At 28.3% G+C, this 22749-nt stretch overlaps 2 protein-coding genes and 1 pseudogene across 5 annotated transcripts in view; 1 reads left to right on the forward strand and 2 right to left on the reverse strand.

Moving 5' to 3' along the window:
* The first annotated feature begins 1531 nt into the window (after positions 1 to 1531).
* Positions 1532 to 6408, forward strand: LOC149057742 (ATP synthase F(0) complex subunit k, mitochondrial-like). The gene is made up of 2 exons (XM_089222069.1): positions 1532 to 1854; positions 5351 to 6408. Exons 1-2 carry the CDS (start codon positions 1768 to 1770, stop codon positions 5447 to 5449), a joined length of 186 nt encoding a protein of 61 aa, XP_089078195.1. The 5' UTR covers positions 1532 to 1767; the 3' UTR covers positions 5450 to 6408.
* On the reverse strand, positions 3449 to 5354 carry LOC149057743 (uncharacterized; annotated as a pseudogene).
* LOC107165597 (monocarboxylate transporter 9) overlaps positions 5597 to 22749 on the reverse strand; it is a 68489-nt gene continuing 51336 nt past the window's right edge. For 3 of the 4 annotated variants that reach the window (XM_015513913.2, XM_015513912.2, XM_015513916.2), the window contains exons 2-9: positions 13676 to 13997; positions 12655 to 12798; positions 8571 to 8776; positions 7769 to 8476; positions 7309 to 7537; positions 7073 to 7242; positions 6748 to 6976; positions 5597 to 6679 (exon numbers count right to left, since the gene is read on the reverse strand). In XM_015513913.2, coding sequence (XP_015369399.1) covers positions 6246 to 6679; positions 6748 to 6976; positions 7073 to 7242; positions 7309 to 7537; positions 7769 to 8476; positions 8571 to 8776; positions 12655 to 12798; positions 13676 to 13997 — 2442 coding nt within the window. In that variant the 3' untranslated portion in view covers positions 5597 to 6245. Of the gene's footprint in view, positions 6680 to 6747; positions 6977 to 7072; positions 7243 to 7308; positions 7538 to 7768; positions 8477 to 8570; positions 8777 to 12654; positions 12799 to 13675; positions 13998 to 14246; positions 14401 to 22749 lie in introns of those variants that run through there. The other variant, XM_015513915.2, reaches the window with a different exon arrangement.

Here is a 22749-nt window from a genome sequence, read left to right on the forward strand (position 1 = left end):
TAGTTTAAGTATACACTTACAGTCATTTAAACTTTTTTCTTATTGTTTTATTTTTTATTTATTTATTTTTTTATTTAAGAAAAATTTACAATCTATATACAATTTATATAATAAGTAAATATGATGAAATATATTACAGGACATGAAAATCTTGAGGAAAGGGAGTCCAGTGACACTACTTCCAATTTAAACTAAGTGGGGAGGTAACTTTATGATAATAGCACTAGGCATTTTTTAATAAATCACGCGGCCATTTGCGTTTGAGTCGACGAGGGGGGTGATCAGGGATTGTACAAGAAGAAAGTTTAGATATGAGTGGGTTTGGATGGTTAAAGGTATTTTTAATTTTTATGAAATTTGTTATAATGATAAGAGTCAAGTGTGGATATTGGTGGTATGTTGAGATCATGATGTAGGGTGCGGTTGCTGACGTACCAGGGAGCATTAGAGAGGACACGTAGAGATATTGATTGGAACGCTTGGAATTTGATTAGGTTTGAATTTTTAGTGGTATCCCACAGTTGAATTCCGTAAGTCATTGCTGGACGTAATATTTATTTATATATTAGTGTTTTATTATTTAAGGAGATTTTAGATCGAAGAAGTGGTTTTCTTATCGTTAAAGAATTTACATACCTATTGGCTATTATATAATAATACATAATATGCAGGTGTACGTACCTTTTTCGCTACCTTGTAGGAACTTCATATTTTCATAATATGTACCTTTTTAATTTTTCTATATCGTGCAGGAACTTACATTTTTCTTTTCTTGTACTATTGTCTATTACTAGGTCACGTGTATAGGAATTTACATTCACTCGTATATTAAAAAGTGACTTTTTTAGCTATTATTATTTTATCTGCAGTGTTTTATTCCATAACATTTACAAACTATAGCTAGACGCACCTATGCCTAAAAAATTAAAAGTTATATTCTCAATCATTAATATATATGTAGAATACTCGTAATATTTTTAAATGTAGGTTATAACTTTCTGGATATAAATAATTTTTTTTTTTTTGTATAAAACTATATTACCTGTATAGGTATAATATCGATATTCTTATATCCCCAATTGTGCACCGTTGAATAAAATACCGTAGGTTCCATTATATATAGGTAGGTACTGTAGGTAATATTTAGTATTTACTACGATGATCGAAATGATGGTGAAATAATTGGTCTGCATAAATTTTGGTTCCGCCATTAAAAACTCAAACGTTGCCATTGCACAGAGCAGCGTTTAATTGTGGTGGGGAGGGGAAATTGCCCCGGCGAGGAAGAATTTATGGTGTTTGATGATGGGCTATTGGGGTGATACATTTTTGAAGATCTACAATTAATAAAAAAAATTATAATTAAAATTTTCTTAAGTGTATTTTAATTTTCCCCGGGGCGGCAACATAATAACTTAACGTGGCACTGCCATTGTACCAATTCATTATGGCGTCCATCACCATCGCAGCCGTTGTACAGCCATCGTTGAGGATGAATCTATGCAGAAATCGTGAATCGACGAATCGCGTAATAATGCTTGTTCACTCATTAAACAGTTACCTAGTAAATTACTATGGTATTTCATTTTATTCTTTATATCCTTGCTCAATGGTTTTTTAGAGCCTCGCGTAACTCTGAATTATTCTAAATTGGATCTCATTGTGCATTTGTGCGTCTGTGACCGAATTATTTTCGAGAGAAGAAAACTTGGGCGTATATTTATTTGACATAGTATTATAGTCTAATTTCCTACGGATCGATACAAAATGACCCTTGATACAAAGCTTGAAGAAAAACCCCTAACAGGATTTTCAAAGTATTTCAACACAACGACCATAAATGGTCGGGTGAACGTGAGTAAACCTATATTCTATGCATCGCGTCTCGTCAATATGACAATATATTAAATATGTGGCTAATGGTTTACCTACTTGCCTATATATACTAGATATATGTGGTACTTATATAATATAATATAATGGGAAAGCGTAAGCCATCACATTCTAAAGTGTAAATATTTTCATAAATTAATTAAATCGTTATGTTCCACATACCATCATATAGTTATACAATGTTATCAATAATCAGTAGGAAATCATAATTGATTTTGTCATCAATCATTAAATTATACTACTGTATTAACTCAAGACGACGCCTCGCCCGCATATGTTGTTTCCGTCTGACAAGTGCGTAACATGGCAAATTTTACGCGTACCAATTACAATTTAGCGCTCTTACCTTAAAGTTTAGAGTGAATTGACTTCTTAAAAAATGTAAGGTAACATTATTATTTAGGTTATCACTGAGGATTTTTATTTTATTGTAATTTTAAAGCGAGCTATGAGTACTTTTAAGATATACAAAAAATTTACAATTTTAAAAATACTAATAATTCGATTTAAAATTTAAATATAATAAAAAGCGTCTGTGATAACCTAAATAATAATGTTAACCTAATTTTTAACTTTCATAAGAGGTCAATATTGACTCTAAGTTCTAAACTAACGGAGCTAAATTGGAACTGTTGAACGTAAAATTTGCAATGTTACGCACTTGTCAAACAGAGACAACACATGTGGGTGTGGCGTTCTCTTAATAAAACTAATTTCAAAATCTGGGAAGTCACTCTATAGTAGCCCATAAGTCATAGATGCATAGGTCTAGTGCAGAGGTGGGCGGGTGGCAAACTTTTTTTGGGTTCAGTGTCAAATTTTTGCGATCTAGTTTCGAACATTTTTCACGTGTCCAAAGTTTGTCAACTTTTAATAGAACATAATAAATAAATATAGTTATAATATAATAATACAATCAATTTTACATAGGACTATTACAATTTTTAAAATGTATTTAATTTGTTTCTTTGAATTTATTAAAAGCAAAATGTAATGAATAGCATAATTTTTCACGATTTTAATTTTTGGCGTGCCATTGAAATTTGACAAACGGTGCCACTTTTGGTATGCATGCTGTGGGTTCACCACTGTAATAGATATATATTAAGTTTGAATTTAAAGCATCATTGTACACAGTGAAAAGACTCAGTGCAGAAATAATCTGTTAGTATTGTATATCAACCAATGTCTAAACTCTTGAAAGGAAAAAAAATGCAAAACCATGAATTAAATCCTTATTTTCAAACCATTCTACCATTGAAATTAAAATTAAAATCTAATGATTTTTTAATCACAAGAACTTCATAATTTTCAAGGATCCTATCATAATAATATGCTATATTAAAAATGATTTTACATTTAAAAAAAAAAAATAATATAGTTTTATTAAGTATTATTAATAACTAGGGCTCGGATTTATATGTATTAAAAAAACCAAAATATGTAAATATATATGTAATAATAAATCACTTTATATGTGATAAAAAAATGAAAATATGGAATACAAAAAAATTACAAAAAAATATAAAAAATTGCTTTATAAATGACATTATTAACTAATTTACTTATTTTACTACTATTATTCATTATTCATTTTGATTATCTTGGTCTTGAAAGCAATGAGATACCATATACATGCTCAAATTTTCAAAGTTAAATGATCTACGATTTGGTCGTAACACAGATTTGTACCGACTGAAGGAGCGCTCGACTTCCACCGAGGTAATGGGTGCAAATTTCATATTTGCAATGTCCAAAGCAGTGAGTTCAGCCGGAAATATTACCCCATTCATTTCGCAATGTGTATCTCTAATTAATTTTAGACAGTTTAAACCAGGATTTTTATGTAATACCGCTGTGCATTTTTTCTTTAACTGCAACTCCCAAGGGTCCTTGTACTTGTTCTATGCATTTTTCAGCTTCTTCTATAAGTCCTAAACTTTGAACTAAAGTCATTTTTCTTGTTTCTAGTTGTTTTATTGTATCTTCTAAAAATCCAAAATTAACAGATATATAAATTAAATTATTTTTAATATAATCCATATTTAATAAATGTTTCGCTTTTTGAATAGAGACTGCTGAAGTAGAATCCAACGTTGATACAACATCTTTTATTTTTTCAAAGTTATCGCAATAGTATTTGACTGCATTCAACCATGTCCCCCATCTAGTAATTATTGGTTCTGGAGGAAGACTCAAATTTGGATACATTTCTTTCAGCTTTTCTACACGACTTGGAGATTTTAAAAATATTTTTTTTACCTCAGCAATTAACTTGTCTACTTTACTAAATTTAGCTCTAATGGTTTCTCTAATTCTATGAAGTCCATGAGCTAAGCATGTCAAGTGAATCATCTTTGGGTAAAATACATTAATGGCAACTGCGGATTTCACCATATACGGCGCTGCATCAGTTAAAAACAATAATACATTTTCGTGTTTCACACCTTTTGGCCACAATAAACTCATCGAATCGTTAAATAGTTTGGCTATGGTTTTGTGGTTGCATTTTTCTAACTGTGTACAATTTAATAAAAATGGTTTAGAAAAGATTTCACTTAATTTTCCAACAATAACATTTCCAACCATTCTACCTTCAACGTCTACTGTTTCGTCGATCGAAACCCATATAGGGCCATCTTGAATGATGTTTCTAATAGAATCAAGTGTTTCCTGGTAAATTTCTGTCATATTATTTTTACTAAGAGTACTTTCGTCAGGAATTAATTGCCCCGTATACTTTGTTAAAAAAGCATTCAATGATTTATTTTCCAACTTGGAGATTGGAATATCCGCATGTATAAAAGCACGACAAAGTTCGGAATTAAACGAGTTTTTATTACCTGAAGAAGTACTGGCGGAAGTAAAAAACTGCTGTTTGAATTTTTGTCGTCTTATTTTACTCTCTTTGTGTTTGGCGGTCCCTATATGTTGTACTACTAAAAAACGTTGTTCAATGGAAACAGATTTCTCACACGCAGAACAGTACAAAATCTCACCATCACTCTGAAAATGTTCGTTTGGAAATTCTAGTACATAGTTTTTAGCTTTTCCAACTTTGGACACTCGAACTTTCGGCATAATTTAACGCTAACACTAACACGGCCAACTCAAAATTACACGTCTAAATAAACACACGTCCGGTTCGTCGATGTGGGTATACTATATTAATTTATCAAGTCACAGTAAAAATATGTATTTACATATAAATCCTAGCCCTATTAATAACATACTAAACCAAAATATGTAGTTTCAAAAACATAACAGTCTTCAAGCCAAAAAGTATGACTGTTATAATACTAAATCACAAAATGTTTAGTATTCAAATTTAAAAGTGTATTTGTGAAACCTAAATGACATTAGATGACTAGACAAAGTATTATACTATTACTTTAGGTCTCCTATGTTGAATTAGATCATGATCAAACTTGGGTCTCTATTATTCTGTTATATATAGATTTCTTGTGCTACATTTGCAACATTAGGAATGTTATTGCTTTACATGAAATTCAAACCGAAGCTGGAAGAAAAGCAACAGACAAGTAATGAAAATTAAATACACAAAATGTTATTTATTTTTTTTGTAAATTTTTTCTTTTCAATATATATAGTGGTTTTCATTTTTCAAAATTCTATTTAGAAAAAAAATATATATATATATGTAATAATGAAAATAAAATGATGATAATAATAATAACTGGTATTCTTTTATAATAAATATAATTATTTACTAAAATAATATGGTTTTCAAAATCATTATATTATTATTTACAAAAGCAAATTGAAATGTATTAAAAGTATATGTTTAATATTAAAGTAAAACACGCAAGTTTATAAAAACCTGTTAAAACAAATGTAGTGTCTCCTATCAACTTAAATGCCCCTTAGATAAAAATATAAATCAAGAAGTTATCACAGCTTCTACATGTGTTTTAAGTGGCATTCTGGTGTGCCTACGCTTTTAAAAATTATTATAATTTAAATATATAATTCTACACATATTTTTTTCAATGTAAAATTACTTTTTAAAGTACATTAAGAGAAAATAAAAAAATACTTATATAATTCAATGTTTAAATTAGTCAAATGTTTCTTAATTATTATTATTTACACAATAATGTTCATCTACATTTGGGCATACTTAAAGTAGTTGATAACTAACATGGAAATATTTTTATAATTAAGAAATAAAACAATTATTTACATATTTAAAAATATTTCTCATAGTTTATTATTTGAGAATAGCTAAATATAGAAAAAAAAAATTGTGTAAATGTAAATGCTTATAAAATTAGATGACGTACATTTTTAAGTAAAAAATAAAAATAAAAATTAAGAGTTTTTTCTAAAATTTAAACCACTGACTCTATCTGTTTAATTTCTTGTAATGGTGGTTTATTTGGCGTAGGAGCCGTTTCAATGATAGTAGGGACCTGGTGATGATGATGGTGCGTGTTGTCTTCCTCTTCATCATCTTCTTCATCATCCTCATCAATTGGAGTTAGCGCATCATCATCATCTTGAGGTAGGGCCATCTGTCTCTGGTCCAAATAACGTTTTAACGGAGCTGCCATAAAACTAGTTATTGCAGACAACAGGAAGAATACAGCAGCCATAAAGAATGGCCAGTCATATGATTTTGTGTAGTCATAAACTGCACCAGCTAATGGCGATCCAATAATTGCGGCTGCTCCACGGAATAATATCAAAAGACCAAAGGCATTGGTGAGTTTGTCCAGGCCCAATAGATCCACAAGAATAATGGATGTTAATGATATGTAGCCAGCTAGAACATTATACATTTTTTATTAGATTGTATAATTTGGGCATATATGTTGGTCCATTTATACTCACAGACTGCAATTCCAAAGAAGACTGCCATTATAACATAATGCGTATAGGTGACACAGAAGGGTGTTGCGGCAACAGCAGCAGTACTGATTAATAAACATACATTATTGAGGAACAGCGAATCAACCCAAGGGAAATCAGCAACAAAACCACAAACCACACGTCCAATGGTATTGGTTATACCAATAATAGACAGCAGAAATGATGCTTGATTTGAGTCGATATTTGAACTCTAAAGAATTATCATATAAAAAAATTTAATTTAATAAAAGAAAAATCTTAGCTATGTTAATAACTATGTATTTTTTAATGAACTATCAAAACTCACAGATTCTTTGGCAGCATCTACTAAATATACAAAAGGTACATAAAGTCCAGCCATACCAAATACATTGCTGATGCCAATTATCATAAATACAGGATCTTTAAGTAAACTTGTGTCCATCATGGAAGACAATACAGAGTTAATAGATTCTGGTAAAAATGGACAACAACCTTCTGCAATAAATAATCGACATTTAAGTAGCGTTCTTTCACTTTACAAGTAGATTATATTAAACAGACCATCTATTTCTTCATCATCATCTTTATCGTTATCGTTATCTTTCATCATGGATTTTGGTAATGACAAAATACTTTGGCGATAGCTAGCGAGTGATTTTTGTGATCGGTATTCGGGCAAATTCAAAACACTACCCGAGTAAAAGATATCTTTTCTAGACATTGGACGCACAGTTTCTTTTCCTCTTATGCTTGTTTTAGATGAAGTATATCCAATGCTGTCGGTATCCACCTATACATTTTAAAAGTAAAAACATTTTAGCTTAATTTTGTTCATGTGTTTAAAACCTATACAGTATAATTTTTATTTCTAAATAATATATATGTCATCCCTCAAGAGAATCAAGCACACAGAAACTGAAATTGGTAGATTCCTAACTCAAGATGTCCATGGAATTATATTCTATCGGCTGATAGTGTATATTATATTATATATAAATAGATAAGTTATTGAAATACTAACATTTGACCACATATCTTCAGCGTTATTATTTTTACTACCAAGTATTGATACATTCGATAATCTTAAATGTATAGATTTACGAATATCTCCATTTGAACTGAGATTAGGTCGAGATACTTTAATTGGTCCCAAAGTAGGTCGATAACGTTCGCTGGCACTTGTTTTTCGAATACGATCGAAAAATGGTACTGAACCATTTTTTGGTAAGCCTTGAACATGAGTAGTAAATGCAGGTTGAGAAGCATTTCTTGGAATGGCCGCCTTCATTTCAGCTAACTCTCCATTTCCATTTGTTTCGCCATTTTGTTCAAGTACTTCTGGTTTTGAGTTTTCTATTTTATTGTCTTTTTTATCAGATTTAAATTCTCCACTTCCAGCATTGCTAGAACTATTGCTAGATCCACTTTGCTCTGGAGCTTTCACTTCTTTAATTGTAGGTAAAACTGCCATGGTTGGTATTGGCGTCATAGGAGATCCGGTGCCACCTACCAATTCATCCAAGTTAAAACTTGAATGAACGCCAGGATCAATGTTTAGTGGTAACTTTTGTCTTTTTTCTAATGACCCATCTTTAAGTTGTACAATGAAATAAGATCCGCCTATAGATCCACGTTCCATTTGCATGCGCTTTTCATCTGCCATTCTTTGGAGTAATGGTTTACAGCCTTCATTTGGATATTCTAGAGGTTTCATTAAAGCACCAAATAACTAAAATAAAAATTTAATATTTAAATGTACATCCAACAGAACAGTATGCAGTTAAATAAAAAAAGAACGATAAATTAATTAAGAAATAACTTACGGCACATGATAGAATCATCCCAGCAAGTATCAAATTTGAGACTTTCCAATCAAAGTTTCTGAGAAGCATTGTGGCAAGGGGCGCAAAAGCAAAGGTACCAAAACCAGAACCACATACAGCAATACCGGTGGCTAAGGATCGTTTTGTTTCAAAGTAGTAGCCAACACATACTACAGCTGGTAAATAGATTAGGCCAAATCCAATACCTAAAAAAACAACATTATTTCTTAGTTGTGATATATATATATTTAAAGTTTATAGATCCCAATAAGGTAATCTAAGTAAATTTATATAATTTTAAAGACATTTTAAAAAAACAGCTCAGTAAAACCACAAGAATCCTTGTTTTACCAGACTTAATCAAACTAAACCTAAATACAATACATTATACAAACTATTAAAAACATTAAATAAATAATATTTAATAAATATTACAACATAATATAGGTATTACTTATATTAAATAAAAACATATAGGTGTATTATTGTATTAATATCTTTAAAGATATATAAAGTATGCATGTGTGTAAGTGTAAGTGGTGTTGATACATTATGTATAGATAAATATTAAAAGTAAAAGTTGTTTTTGACAATTATTACTATTATTATTACTTTATACTTATTAAATAAATAAAAACGGCAAACTCGATGATACAAAACTGTAATACTATACTTTTCTATCAGTAGTGACTCAAGGTTTTTAATACAGAATAAAAAAAAAAAAATTATAATAAATTTATAAACTATAATTTATAAACTATAATTTATTTTACATCACTGTTTTCTATACTTGATCATATTTTAATAATAAAATGAATTAAAATAATTTATAATCCACTTCAACTTGGGTTTATACAATGTTTGAAGTAAGAAAGTAAATCAATAAAAAAGAGTAGAACATTTTTAACACTTATTGAATATTAAGTCAGTTAGCTATTAGTAATTAATACATGCATTTAAATAGAATTAATTAAAAAAATATTGTAAACATAGGGTTAGTTTGCCTAATGTTAAATATTATTAATCAAACAGTCTTTTAAAAAATTATAGCAGTCTATGAATTCTAACATAAATTAATCTTATGGTTAAAAATAATGGCATCTATAAAATGTGTGATATTTATCACATTTCGAACAAAAGAATTTATAGTGGTATATAATTAATTCCACTAGGGCTATAATACAACATATGCATTACTGTTTTTTTTTTTTTAAATCTTTTTACAAATTTAATTAATTATGTTTACCAATTGTTTCATACTTTTCATACTGATACCATTATTTATTTTTTTTAGTATACAGTTTAATTTCAATTTCAATTTCCTAAAATCAGTAATGCTGTTTTTGGGAGAAAAAATGTTTAAAATATATTAAAAATGCAATGCAATTATCAAAAAGTAAAACTGATAATAATGATTTTGTTTGGATAAAAAATTACTTAATTCAATTTAAATTATAGGAAACTTCTCTTTTACTTAATGATAATTTGGAAAATATTGGTGATCTCATTGCATATTTTACGGTTCTATGTTACACATAAGCCTTTGCCTTAGCCTAACTTATAATTACCTATCCATAATTCTTATATATACAGAATTATTTACTATTTAACATAAACAACAAACAATTAAAAAATAATAAAATAACCAAGACAAAATTAATTATTTACAAAACTAACAAAAAATATAGGTGTCTTAATATTTGTTTAAATGAGTCTACTATACAGATCTTCCATAAACAATTTATTTTTTTATATACTAACAGTCAACAAATATTATTACTTATTAGTAATTTATTGGCGTACACACTAATTTATTCATTTATGAAAAAATTAGAAATTTCATTGCACATTTGAAATAACAGTAGAAAGAATTTAAAAAAAAGCGGGTAATTAAGTGGATATCGCTCTGCAGTACAGTAGGTTACAAGTGGGTTACTGTAATGGATGGTATTAAATTTGAATTCAATGATGTAATATCATTATATATGAAAAACAATTCTGAGTGGAGATGGTTTATCAGTCTAGGATATGTTATACTATATTAATTATATTGTTATATATAAAAAAAAAGTCGGCGTTATTATTTATCATTATAAAATCGTATGTTTTTTCTCCTTTAACCGCTTTTATTTCAAGTACAGTTTCGAAAATCGAAAAAATGACCTCTCTAAAGTACCAGCTCAAGAACATTACCTTTCAGAAAAGATGCTACACTTGATACTTATGAGCAAATTTAGATGGAGAAAAAGTGTCATGTACTCATTAAGAGGATTCTAGACTCGCATTCTTACAAAAAGTGTGAACCACAAAAAGCGCAGAACCAATTTTGTGTATTATGCTTTAGATATGAAGTAAATTGATCTAAAATCAACTTTAAAGGTAAGAATATTATCTAGACTTAAAGGAAAACTAGTAATAGGGTTTTTAGTATTCATATTTAGATTAGAGTTAAGAGCATTTTAAAATTATAGTTAAAAACTCACCTTAAAATTAGATAATAAGCCAATCCATTTTAATATTAAAGGTAATAATATAAATATGGGATAATAGACATTATATGCAGGTTTGGTGTCCTCCTTACTTTAAAAACTTTATAATTAAAAATATTAAGATATTTAAATATTTTTATACAAAATGTCCATAATAGTATTTCACCACTAAATAGTTAAATTGTATTAAGTTATTTACAGACATTTCTTAATAGTGCAAATTTCTAATTTAAAGTACTTTTTTGTTTAACTTTTAGTACCTATATTAGGTGTAATGATGTGTGTTTATACTCTATTTCACAAGAACATGCCATTTCTGCGCATCTTCCATCACGACACTTGATATCAAAACCAGCTCCCTAATGGCAGATAAGATGCAGCAGGGAAAAATCGATTTTTGATCAGACGTGGTATGTTCTCTCGTGGAACAGAATATATTCACTGTAATTCATCAAATAGCAGGAGACTAATATGTTGTATCTTAAATTAATACAAATATGCTTTATATCTAAATAATTTCACTTCTAATTGTACATTTTAAAAATATATTTTAATAGAGGATAAATAACTTTTATGGCTAATACAGACATTTAATGCGAGATAAGGTATGAAATGTGAATTTTGAATGTCTCAGAACAAATTTAAGTTTGATCAAATAATATCTTAATTTTTGTGATTTACAACACAATTTCTAAAAAATAACAAAAATGTACTTCTACTTCTGTCGTACTCAATTTTTTTTTTAGACTACTTAGCAAATTAAATTCAAATTTTTGTGCTATGAATGTTTAGTTTACAAATTGTGAATGTAAATTATATTTAAATATTCGACTATTATGTACTAGTACATAAATATAGAATAAACCTTCAAATTTAAAAATTATTCTTATTTTAATGGCTATTAAAAATTAAATATTAAGTGTGTGCGCCAAAATATACATGATTTCTCAAAAAAATAACTTTTTATAATTTATAAATATCACCACATTCATACAAAATTATTAAAAATTACTTATTTTTTAATTATCAGTTTTGTGTTTATAATTCTAGGTTCTGATATTACTGACATATTTTATATTAAATACTTTATAAGGCATAAATAAAAGTAAAAAAAAAAGTACATAATATGGATACTTGATCACGAGCATTGGAAATTTAATGAATCGAAATAAATATAATCAATGTATGAAAAAACTCCTCTTATGACATAGGTTTTGTAATTATAAAAAAATACTTTTAAAAATTTAAGAAAGTAAAGTGTATCAAACAAATCTAATTGAATAGGGATAAAAAAAAATAAAACAAAACAATTGATACTTAAAAATTGTCCTAACATACCTTTTGTCCTAAACAATTATTTTAACCATGGGCTAATTTTTTTTTTAGAGTAATCATATATATTTTTTGATATGACGATAGCTGATGTCCGTTGAGGTGGGATGTCGTACCACCTATAAACAAGGCAATGTAACATTCTTTACTCAATTAGGTTAGGTTATCACAGGCCGACAGATTTCATACACGGCTAGTACATTATTACCTGTCCAGCCACCAACATTTTTAGAGGTAGCCAGACAATATATTGTATAACTTACCACCCATAAAACCATAAGTGAGCATCAAGACATTGACGTTTGGTGATAGTGTGCTGAGCGCAAAGGCAATAGACGCGATGATACTGCCTGCTATGCACACTACACGACATCCATATTTGTTTGTTAAAGCACTGACTATAGGACCTACAAAAGAAAAAATGATGGTTAAAAATTATTGGTGTGTTGAAAGATAAACATAATGGGATTTTTGTAAGAACCTGGCCAAAATTTAAATTTAAGATTAACGTTTTAAAAGTTTATCTCAAATAAATAATTTGTGGACAATCTCTTTAGTAATCTCTCTTTAATTAACTTGTAAGACAGTTTTTATGACAACATTATGTTTATTTTATTATTATATGTATTATCAAAATATTAAAAAAAAAATTTAATTAAAGATGACAACACAAAACATTAATGAATATAATAAATTAATAACAAACAATTTAATGTTTACAATTATTACAAAATACCGGAGCATCAATTACGTCATACTCAAAACTTTTAAGTTAGTTGTACGATGGCTACAGAAATATCAATATTATTGACATCAAATAATCAATAATAATTAGTTTTAGTTTATGTCTATAGGCAATACACTATTTAATACTTTTGACTTCAAGGGAATGGGGAAATTTAGTACCATTTCATAAAAAATGGTTTTCATCACTGTAAGACTTATAAGACAATCCAACTAGATTGTTTTGTTATTTCTTACAACTTTTATAATAGGTGCTTAGGGTTAACAATAAATTATTTATTTTAATATTTACATAATATTAACAAGAATAAACCAAGTCTTTTAAACTAACCATGTACCCTGTACCCCACTCAACTATACTCATTCGTGATTAACAGCATTGTCATTACTCAACACTAAATAGTTTCGATTTTAGCCGGGTTTTCACGAAAACATCGCTCTAATGCCAGGTCCAGACCAAGAAACATTGTCGACATGTGTTTCAGACAAATTTTCTTTTAGTCTGGACGCCGCTCAACAGAGCAGTGCGAAACAACATACCTGCGCTGAGGTACATTCCGGACAGGAGACTGCCAACCCAAGCAGTCTTGCCCTTGCCTTCTCCAAAATACTTGACGAATTCGCCGAGGAACACTCCAAAGGTGTAAGCGATTCCGTCAACAACCATGTTGCACATGAAGCTGGCGAACACGATGACCCAACCGTATCCGCCATCAGGAGGAGGCGGAAGATCGTGATACTCGCAAAACGAAATGCCGTCGTCATCGGTGTTTTGCACTGGCCCCATGGCCAAAGGCGGGGAACTGGCATTTTGCCGGCCTGCTTCATCGGCTCGGTCGACGGCCGAACATTCGCTTTCAGTCTGAAACGATAGAAACCAACAAATGTAAAAAAAAATGACGAAACACGTTTTAACAAATGGCAGACAGTACGAAACGAATTCGCTTCGTCGGCAACGTTTATTGAGTAAAGTTAAATAAACAAACAATAATTTTTTTATATATATATATAAACGAGACACTATAAATATTTAATGTTAAAACAGTATGGCACATGTATTATAAAGTCAAATAGTTTCAATGACATTAGGTCAAATAAATGTAGTATATACTTTAGTTCCATTCATGTTTTCAATTTTATCATTTATATATACAATGTGTAGTATGCCGCTTCGACAGTCGTGTACAATTAAACATTCACTGCGAGCATTGGCGAGCTGGCGCCAAATTATTTGTTAACGCAATTGAAGAACTGTCTCATAGAGTCGAATCACTAACGTTCATCAATTTAAAATCGAAACTAAGAAAAAAAAAAAGAAAAAAACGACCGAGACAATAAGATTGTACCTAACGAATATTCCGCGACTATGATGAGATGTGTTTCGAATCATGTGATATTTCGAAGCATTTCGCTCGATCATCACACGATCGCGAATAAGTCCTCGAAGAAGATAAGATTAATAGTTTAATACTAATTCTATATAGCTGTTTATAGAACACAATATTCACTGCAATATTAGTAGGTATATAGACATCACAACCAATTAACGTGAGTCTTAGGACATTTATACCGACGTATATACCTATTCTATAGTATACGAGTCTGATAAAACGTTCAACGTAGGTACTAAATACACGTGTATAGTCTATAGACAAACAAATAACCAATACAAGGTCAAAAAACTACAGACATGGAGAATTAATACTTTGTTACTAATGAAATCGAAAATTTTTTTTGGGCGAGATATTTGATTTTTAGAAGATGTAAAAAACATAACTAGTATAATGTAATATACGACGGAGCTGTGATTGAACGATAATCAAAACTTATTTTATAGACTAAAATATATATTTAAAAAAAGGAAGCATAACATATTATGTATGTACGACGGCAAATAATACTAAACACATAATACGCTGTGAGATTTTCTTCTAATTCTAATGCAAATATTTAATCAAAATATATATTCGACACGTGAGGCAATTATAATACATAATACATTTATATCCGTTACCTATAATTTAATCGCATTTAAAATATATACCGATATTTTATAGGTATATCAAATATGGCATTCGAACTATAAACGTTTCGCTTCGTAATACTGTATTTCAGTATTTAAATTTTTATAGATTTTAGAAATAAGTAGGTATAATAAATGAGGATTGAGTGAATACCACCTATTGATACATTACTAAGTTCTAACATACTTTACAAAAATTCGGGGAAAAAGTATATTAAGCTGCTTCGTAAAATATTGTTATGAGCGAAAAATCTTTTTTTTAAGCAATTTACACAATCCAAAGCCTCATGCATTATAGTGCATTTTCATTTGAGAAAATTTAAGAGAAATTATTAATTTAGTAGCAATCAGTATCAGTATTTCGAATATAACCTAGTTTTATGTGTATATCTATTGCGTGCATACAACATGTCTGAGAACTGAGACAAATCTACGATCAGTGGCGTACGGTTCCGGATAGGCAAGCTGGGTAAGGACCTAAAACTGATGAGGACCCTAGCCTAACCAAAAATACCGTTTTCTTTATGTGTTAGATTACAGATCTCGCAACAAAATATGGAAATAATATAGTTTTGGTAGTTGAAATAAATGTCAAATTTAAATAGTGAAAAGTAATATTTGTTTATTTTTAAAAAGTTAAGAGGCCTTAGGAAAAATCGTTTGCTACGAGCCCTAAAATCTTAGTTACGTCACTGTCTACGATGGATTCTTCCTAACGTCAGCTGTAGGCAGAATTTCATCTCATTGTTAGGGATACTTTATATTTCACGATAAATGTAACATTTTAATACTATAGTATTGTTATGTAATCGATTCAATGTGATACCCCGCATGAACCACGACAAAAATGAAATGTGATGACGTTTCCGAACCGACACCGGGCAGTGTATCATGTAATTTATGACGATTTTGAAAAAATCTAATGAACAATGATTAAAATACATCTACATCAATTAAAATTTTAATAATACTTTATGCCCTATTAATCAAACAAATAGAAAACAGAACAATAAATAATATACATATATAATGAATGGTTTGATAAAATATTTATCACAACGACTATATACCGAATTATATTACATTGTTAACCATATAACTGCAACGTACATATTTACATAATTCAAAACAATGTTTCATCACGTCGTCTGTTATTAGGTCGTAATAAAAAAGATATAGGTGATGCATAATTGCCATAATGGCGCAGTGCTAAAATTACTACTTATATGTAGGTTAAGTATTTGTAATTTTCTAATATATATCATAGTTGGTAATTAATATAATTTTGTAGAAAATACTGGCTGTTATAGTATTAAAGACGTTAATCCAGCAACAATATTATATTAATATAATATAATTTGACTTTTTTTATTAAAAATAACAATATTTTAGAAATACTGAAAAAACTCGAGAAAAATTAATAAATTATTTTGTACTATTATAATGTGGAGAGAATAAAATGATCTGTTAAATAATAACAAAAGAATTGGACAAGATGTTTATACAACAGTTCGATAACTTATACTGAACACATGAAAGTCCATTAAATAACGGATAATTGCATGTTTTGGATGACATTAATTATCAAACAAAATTAATTGTTAATTGGAATAAGATTTGTTTTGTTCGACTTTTTGAAAAATTTAGTGAGAACTGAAACAATGATATATATTATCGGTATAAAATATGCTATATAGTATAGGTAGGCACCTAATTTAATAAATCTCAATTATAACCAAGTATATTGAAAACATATAAGTATTATAAAGTAACGTATTTTTTATGAAAAATTTTCAGTTATTCCATAAATATTTTTATTCACCGTGTTTAAGGACTTCTAATGAATAATTCAGCGAAATCATTTATACAATAAAGTTACACTTACAACTAATGCGTAAATAATGACATTTGGTTTTATACGTACTATGGTATGTGTAGCTAATTAGCTAATTGTATTTTATAATTGTCTAGGTTTAAATTATTTAAGTAAAATATTTCGTCAAAACTAAGTAACTATCTACATTTTTTTTTACATTAGATGGATTTTTAACTGAAAATTGTCACCAAATATAAAATAAAAGCGTTAAATAAATACTTATATATTTAAGTATATATTAAACAAACATATAATATACAGAAATTATTAATTAATATGATAGAACATGTTGTTAAGATTTTGTATGAAAATAATTTTTCTATTGATTTCTTCTATTGTAAAAATCTGGTTATTTGTATTCAAATAAAAAATTCAAGACTTAAGTAATTTAGTAGATACGACTGCAGTTATACAATTGTACAATTCAAACCATAATAACGTTTTAGGTTTTTAAAATCAAATTATACTCTAAGAAACATTTTACTGCCACTTAAAGACATATACCACAGATAAACAATAAATATTATTTACAACTACCTAGGAAAAAAAACAATTCACTTAAATTATTCTAATTATTTGATCTACACTTACATAAAAACATAATATGTAACACGGATTAATCGTTCCAATAATTAAAAATTAAAGTACCTGTAAAGATAGGTATGCATTAACAATTGACAATTATTCTTCAAGACAAATAATTTATCAATTAAGCGTGCATGTTTTTTTTTTTTTTTTTAATGAATCCCTCATAAACCTAAGCCAACCAAACAACCGCTGCACAATATTGATACGTGATAAATTTAATGTTACACATTAATATTATATTATTATGCGACGATTAAGCACAAAACTCTTTACAGACAAGTTCCATTGAAAAAGTCCTTGCTGATAGTGTGCACGTGAAACGATATAATATAAAGTGTATAATATTCGTTGTTTCGAAATCTTTATTATCATCTTATTTTAATAATGATTTTATACATACATGATACATATATTATTATGTTGATGTATAATATGAGACAGACATACAGTTCTACTTCCAACACTATTATGTATTGTATGTATAATACCTAATATAAGTGCGTGGGAGTTGGTTTATTGGTTGGCATCGTTTTATACTTTATGGCATGGAATGCTATGCACATAGGTAATATAATATATTATAATAAGTAATAACACAATATTCTATTTCGTTACAATAACCACGTCGTCGGTTGGCGAAATCGAGTTACTCGCGTTGAAAAACTGCAGAACCTAGTCGCTGGAGTATTCTCATTAAGAAATCAAATAAATACACGGACTGCGCGCAATACTAAAACTTCGTGGTAATTTAACGCATGATAAAATCGTCAACTTATCATCAACACATCACAATATCATATTATGTCCACATTGAGCTCGGTTACATAACTCATTTACAGTGGAAATGTTTTATACTACGCACTGCAGCGATCGAAAATGTAAATAATCTTTAATAAGTAATGACCATCATGACACGTGCCTGAAAAATTATTTTTCTACAAATATGTATGATAAATACCAGTAATTAATGTTGGCAGGTAAACACAATATTTATAACCTACATTCTACGTTTTAATGGTATGAATTACACTTAAAGAATAACAAATTTCTTTCAGTTTTCTTTTGGGTTGTAAATTATTGTAAGACAGGTTCATTAACAGGTTCATCTTTTATCAATCATTATGATTGCGAGAAAAATAATTTTAATAAAATATAATTTAATTCAAAATCGGGTTTAATTAAAAATAACATATGTACCTATTATTTAATTAAGAATTAACATAAACAAGACGGTCAATTCATTTTTAGTTACAAGTTTTTAACTAAATTTGAATATTTTTATTTTTGAAACAAATGTAAATTGGTTAATTGAGCAAAATTTTTAATGATATTATTTGAATAATATTAAATATTTAAAAACCTATAACAAAACATTTAATCTCGTAAAGATGTATTGACTGACATATTTTGCATCAATTATTCAGGTATAATTGTATAAACTATAAATTATCTCCAGCGCATAATAATATAACGAATAGAGTTGTTAAGTTATATCATAAGTCATTCAAAGGACGAAAACCAGTATTTTAAATGTCGAATTGTGTTTGTAATTTGTATACGATTAATTTACTTAAATTATCTGGGTACCAGCATAGAAAATAATATTAAACTGAGTCAAAAGATATAGTCATCAATTCATCATGAATTATACTTGAACAAAATACAATTTAAATCAATCATAAATGGCCTTAAAAGCAAGACTAAAGAGTAACTATAATAAACGTTGTGAAAATTTAATTTTAAGAGGAAAAAATGTGTTCTTTTACACCGTGTTGCATAAAATATTATATTACGGTCTGTGGGTCAGACTGACAGTTAAACCTTAAACCGGTCACGTGAAGTTTCAAAAAGATAGGTAGGTAAAAAAATAAATAAATTAAAAACTTATATTAAAATAATATTATTAAACTAATAAACGTTTTGGCACCAACCTTGGCTAGGTATTGATTAAGCCAATAAAGTGTTACTCCTTTGACAAATGACTCCGATTTATGAGAAAAAAGTGTTTAATCTGATCAAGGACGATACTATACGAATTTTATTTTACAAAGTTGGAACATCTTAAGACACTAATTTTTATAAACAATATATTATATTTATATGTATACACATATTATGCTCAACGCGTTTTCTTATATAGAGGCCACTTGACGGTAAATAAATAAGTTTAAGTATTTTCATTGCAATCAACCGGACGCATCTAGCCATGCCAAGGAAAACCACTAACATCGTATACTTACCGTAATCAGATAAAGTAAAAAGTATAATAGGTATATCATATTATTATCATACATAATATATAGGTAGATAAATGTACTAGTAACAATGAATAGATTTTCACTGACCTTCAAAAATAGATTATCTACATAAAAATAAAGCTCACATTGATCAACGTCTCAATTAAATGAAAAATTAATTTAATTTTGCATTAAAAGTGCCTAGGAAACAAGAATCCGGGAAATATACTTATATGCGATTAAGTTTGTATAAAATATTTTCTAGAAAAAAGCTCCAATTTATTTAATTTATTACAATTAATTTTTATAAAAATTATTACTTCCATTTAAATTGTTCAGTTTGATTTTAATAATAAATATTTACCGTGAATAACTATATAAGATGGAACAACAACTGATGTTTTTACGTTTTACGGTATTTCAATTTTCAATTTAAGTTTTACTATCTCGAATTTTATTATGATAATTAATAGCTGTCTTGCAGCTTAATATTATTTTCATACTTATTACCAAATGCTTTGTACCTGTGTAATAGGTAATGTAGTAGGTATGTACTTACTATCTACCCTATAACCCGGACAAAGCCCGATTAAAAGAAATTAGTATAAACATCTATCTAAATGACAGTGAGTACCTACATCAAAGCGCCCCAAATCTTTCCAAAATTTAAACTAACGTAGAGAAATAATTTTCAAATAAGTCTAACAATACGCTTAAGGCTTATTTGTACCATGTAGTATCTACAATAAACGTTGAATAATATCGCCTCAACAATAAAGTAAGATTTCTCTTTTTCAAGTACAGGTACTAGATAAAGAAGAGATTGTACACAGAGTCGATAAAATAATCATTATTCTCTATTGGTTTATTGAACATTAATACAGCTGATTATAAAAAATTGTTTTTTATGAATTAAATATATAGTTCTATACAGAAATATGAGGCACCTACATTTTTGTGGCTAAGTATAATTCACTGTGTAGCGATTGAATATTTATAAATCTAGGTCTGTCAAACCAGCCTATAGAGCTATTAATTTACAATAAATCCTATATAAGGTATTATTTTGAAAATAACATAAAATTCCACCCTCCAGACTTTTTTCTCGAGATTTACTATAATTTGAAAATTAACCATGAAGATGGTTAGGTACTTTAACATTCTAGCGTTGACATCGATTTATTTTGTGACGAAGTATATTATGATTAGAACGTCTATTACATTTATGTTTGATTATTATTTATTACCATAATGTTAAATAAGTTTAATTCGAAGTTGAATTATACAAAAAACTGAATTTTCTTATAGTATTTTAAGTAAGTTATTTTATTACATATATCTTTATGTGCGGCACTGAACTAGTTTGATATATAAATTTAACACCGATTAAAACTTGCTTAATTTCAATATAAACTTAATATAATATATAGCAACTACAATTCTATGAAACAGTACTTAAGTGTCCAAAAGTTGGAAAGAGGTTAAATAAAAATTAGAAGTAGATAATTAAAAAACTTTATAAAATGTCAGAAATACCCAGGTATAAACATATTATCTATTATCATCATAATACTTATGTTAAAAAGAATTAAAAAATATCTAACAAAGTGATTTTACAACAATGTGATGTTTTTTTAATAATTCCATTCCTATTAGGGAAAGAATAATTATTTTCACATTTTTGCATATTTTAAAATCATAAATTTTTAACTTGACTTTTATTTAAAAATAATTTTAATTATAATATACATTTTTAAAAAGCTGTACCTAAAACGATTTTTGGGAAAGGAAATACAATATTTCTTGATGATTAGACGATAACATAAAATTATTCTTGAAATAATAGCCAATTTAAATTCAAAAAAAAAAAATTGGACATTTGGACACCTTTGATCGTGGCTATACGGTTTTGATTATGTATTTATATAATCATATTATAATAGGTATGTATTTCGAAAAGTGAACGATCACTTCGCTATATAGAAATTAAAAACAAATCAAAGTAAGATAACTATATAAGACATAAGGTAACCAAAATCTGATACATACAATGTGCTGTTACTTTCGATTTTAAAATACGTATAATGACAACAATAACTGTTTTAACCAAGGACCAGTAAAGTCAAACGAATATTTGCAACTATACAACAGAAACATTCAGTTTCCATACATCCTGTCCGCATTTACTTAATATTTATTTATTATAAGTCGTTAACGATATTTCATTTTATTCATGCCATAATGATTTTATTTCATATTTAATTTTACGGGTATATATTTAATCATGTACATCTGAAGCGTATTCTTGGGAACGTTATCTAAGAATATAAAATAAAAAAGTGGTTTAGGACATATTGAAATTCTAAAGAATGCCTAGGCTGACAACTAGCTGACAAAACTGGTTGGATGCACATATTAACTGCAACGCACTACTATTTTTGTGCGTAAAATATTTAGTCAACTATGGTTTTTTTGAAAAAAAACCGAAAACTTGTATAGGTAAACGATATGTATAGTTTAAAACGTAAATTTTTATCTACATCTATTGATCAGTAACTATTAAGGAACGGCAATGTTGTAACTCAAGAATGTCGAAACACTACTTAACAGGCCAGGTATAAGTCGTAATAAATGTTTGTCGAAATTAACGCCAATACTATACTCTACACCTAGATAATATAGTAGTGTTTAACGTCAGCATTTTAAAAGTATTTAAATGATGATATAGAAACAAATAATAATCAATGGAAAAAAGATAAACATTATCATATTATAAAATTCGATTATAACTCAAAATTTCCTGCAGCCACATTCTGTCAAAGACTCCACTTCAAAATGCAAGGCCACTCAAACCAACTCATGTCTCAACCACGCTCAAAATCTCTTCCAG

The sequence above is a fragment of the Diuraphis noxia genome, unplaced genomic scaffold, assembly GCF_037042655.1.
Source record: "Diuraphis noxia isolate RWA-SAM2 unplaced genomic scaffold, SU_Dnox_SAM2 contig0003, whole genome shotgun sequence".
Lineage (NCBI taxonomy): Eukaryota > Metazoa > Arthropoda > Insecta > Hemiptera > Aphididae > Diuraphis > Diuraphis noxia.

Coding starts and splice junctions, on each gene's coding strand:
- LOC149057742 (XM_089222069.1), top strand. CDS start 1,768: ATGACCCTTGATACAAAGCTTGAAGAAAAACCCCTAACAGGATTTTCA. Junction 1,855..5,350: donor CCATAAATGGTCGGGTGAAC/GTGAGTAAACCT, acceptor TGTTATATATAG/ATTTCTTGTGCTACATTTGC.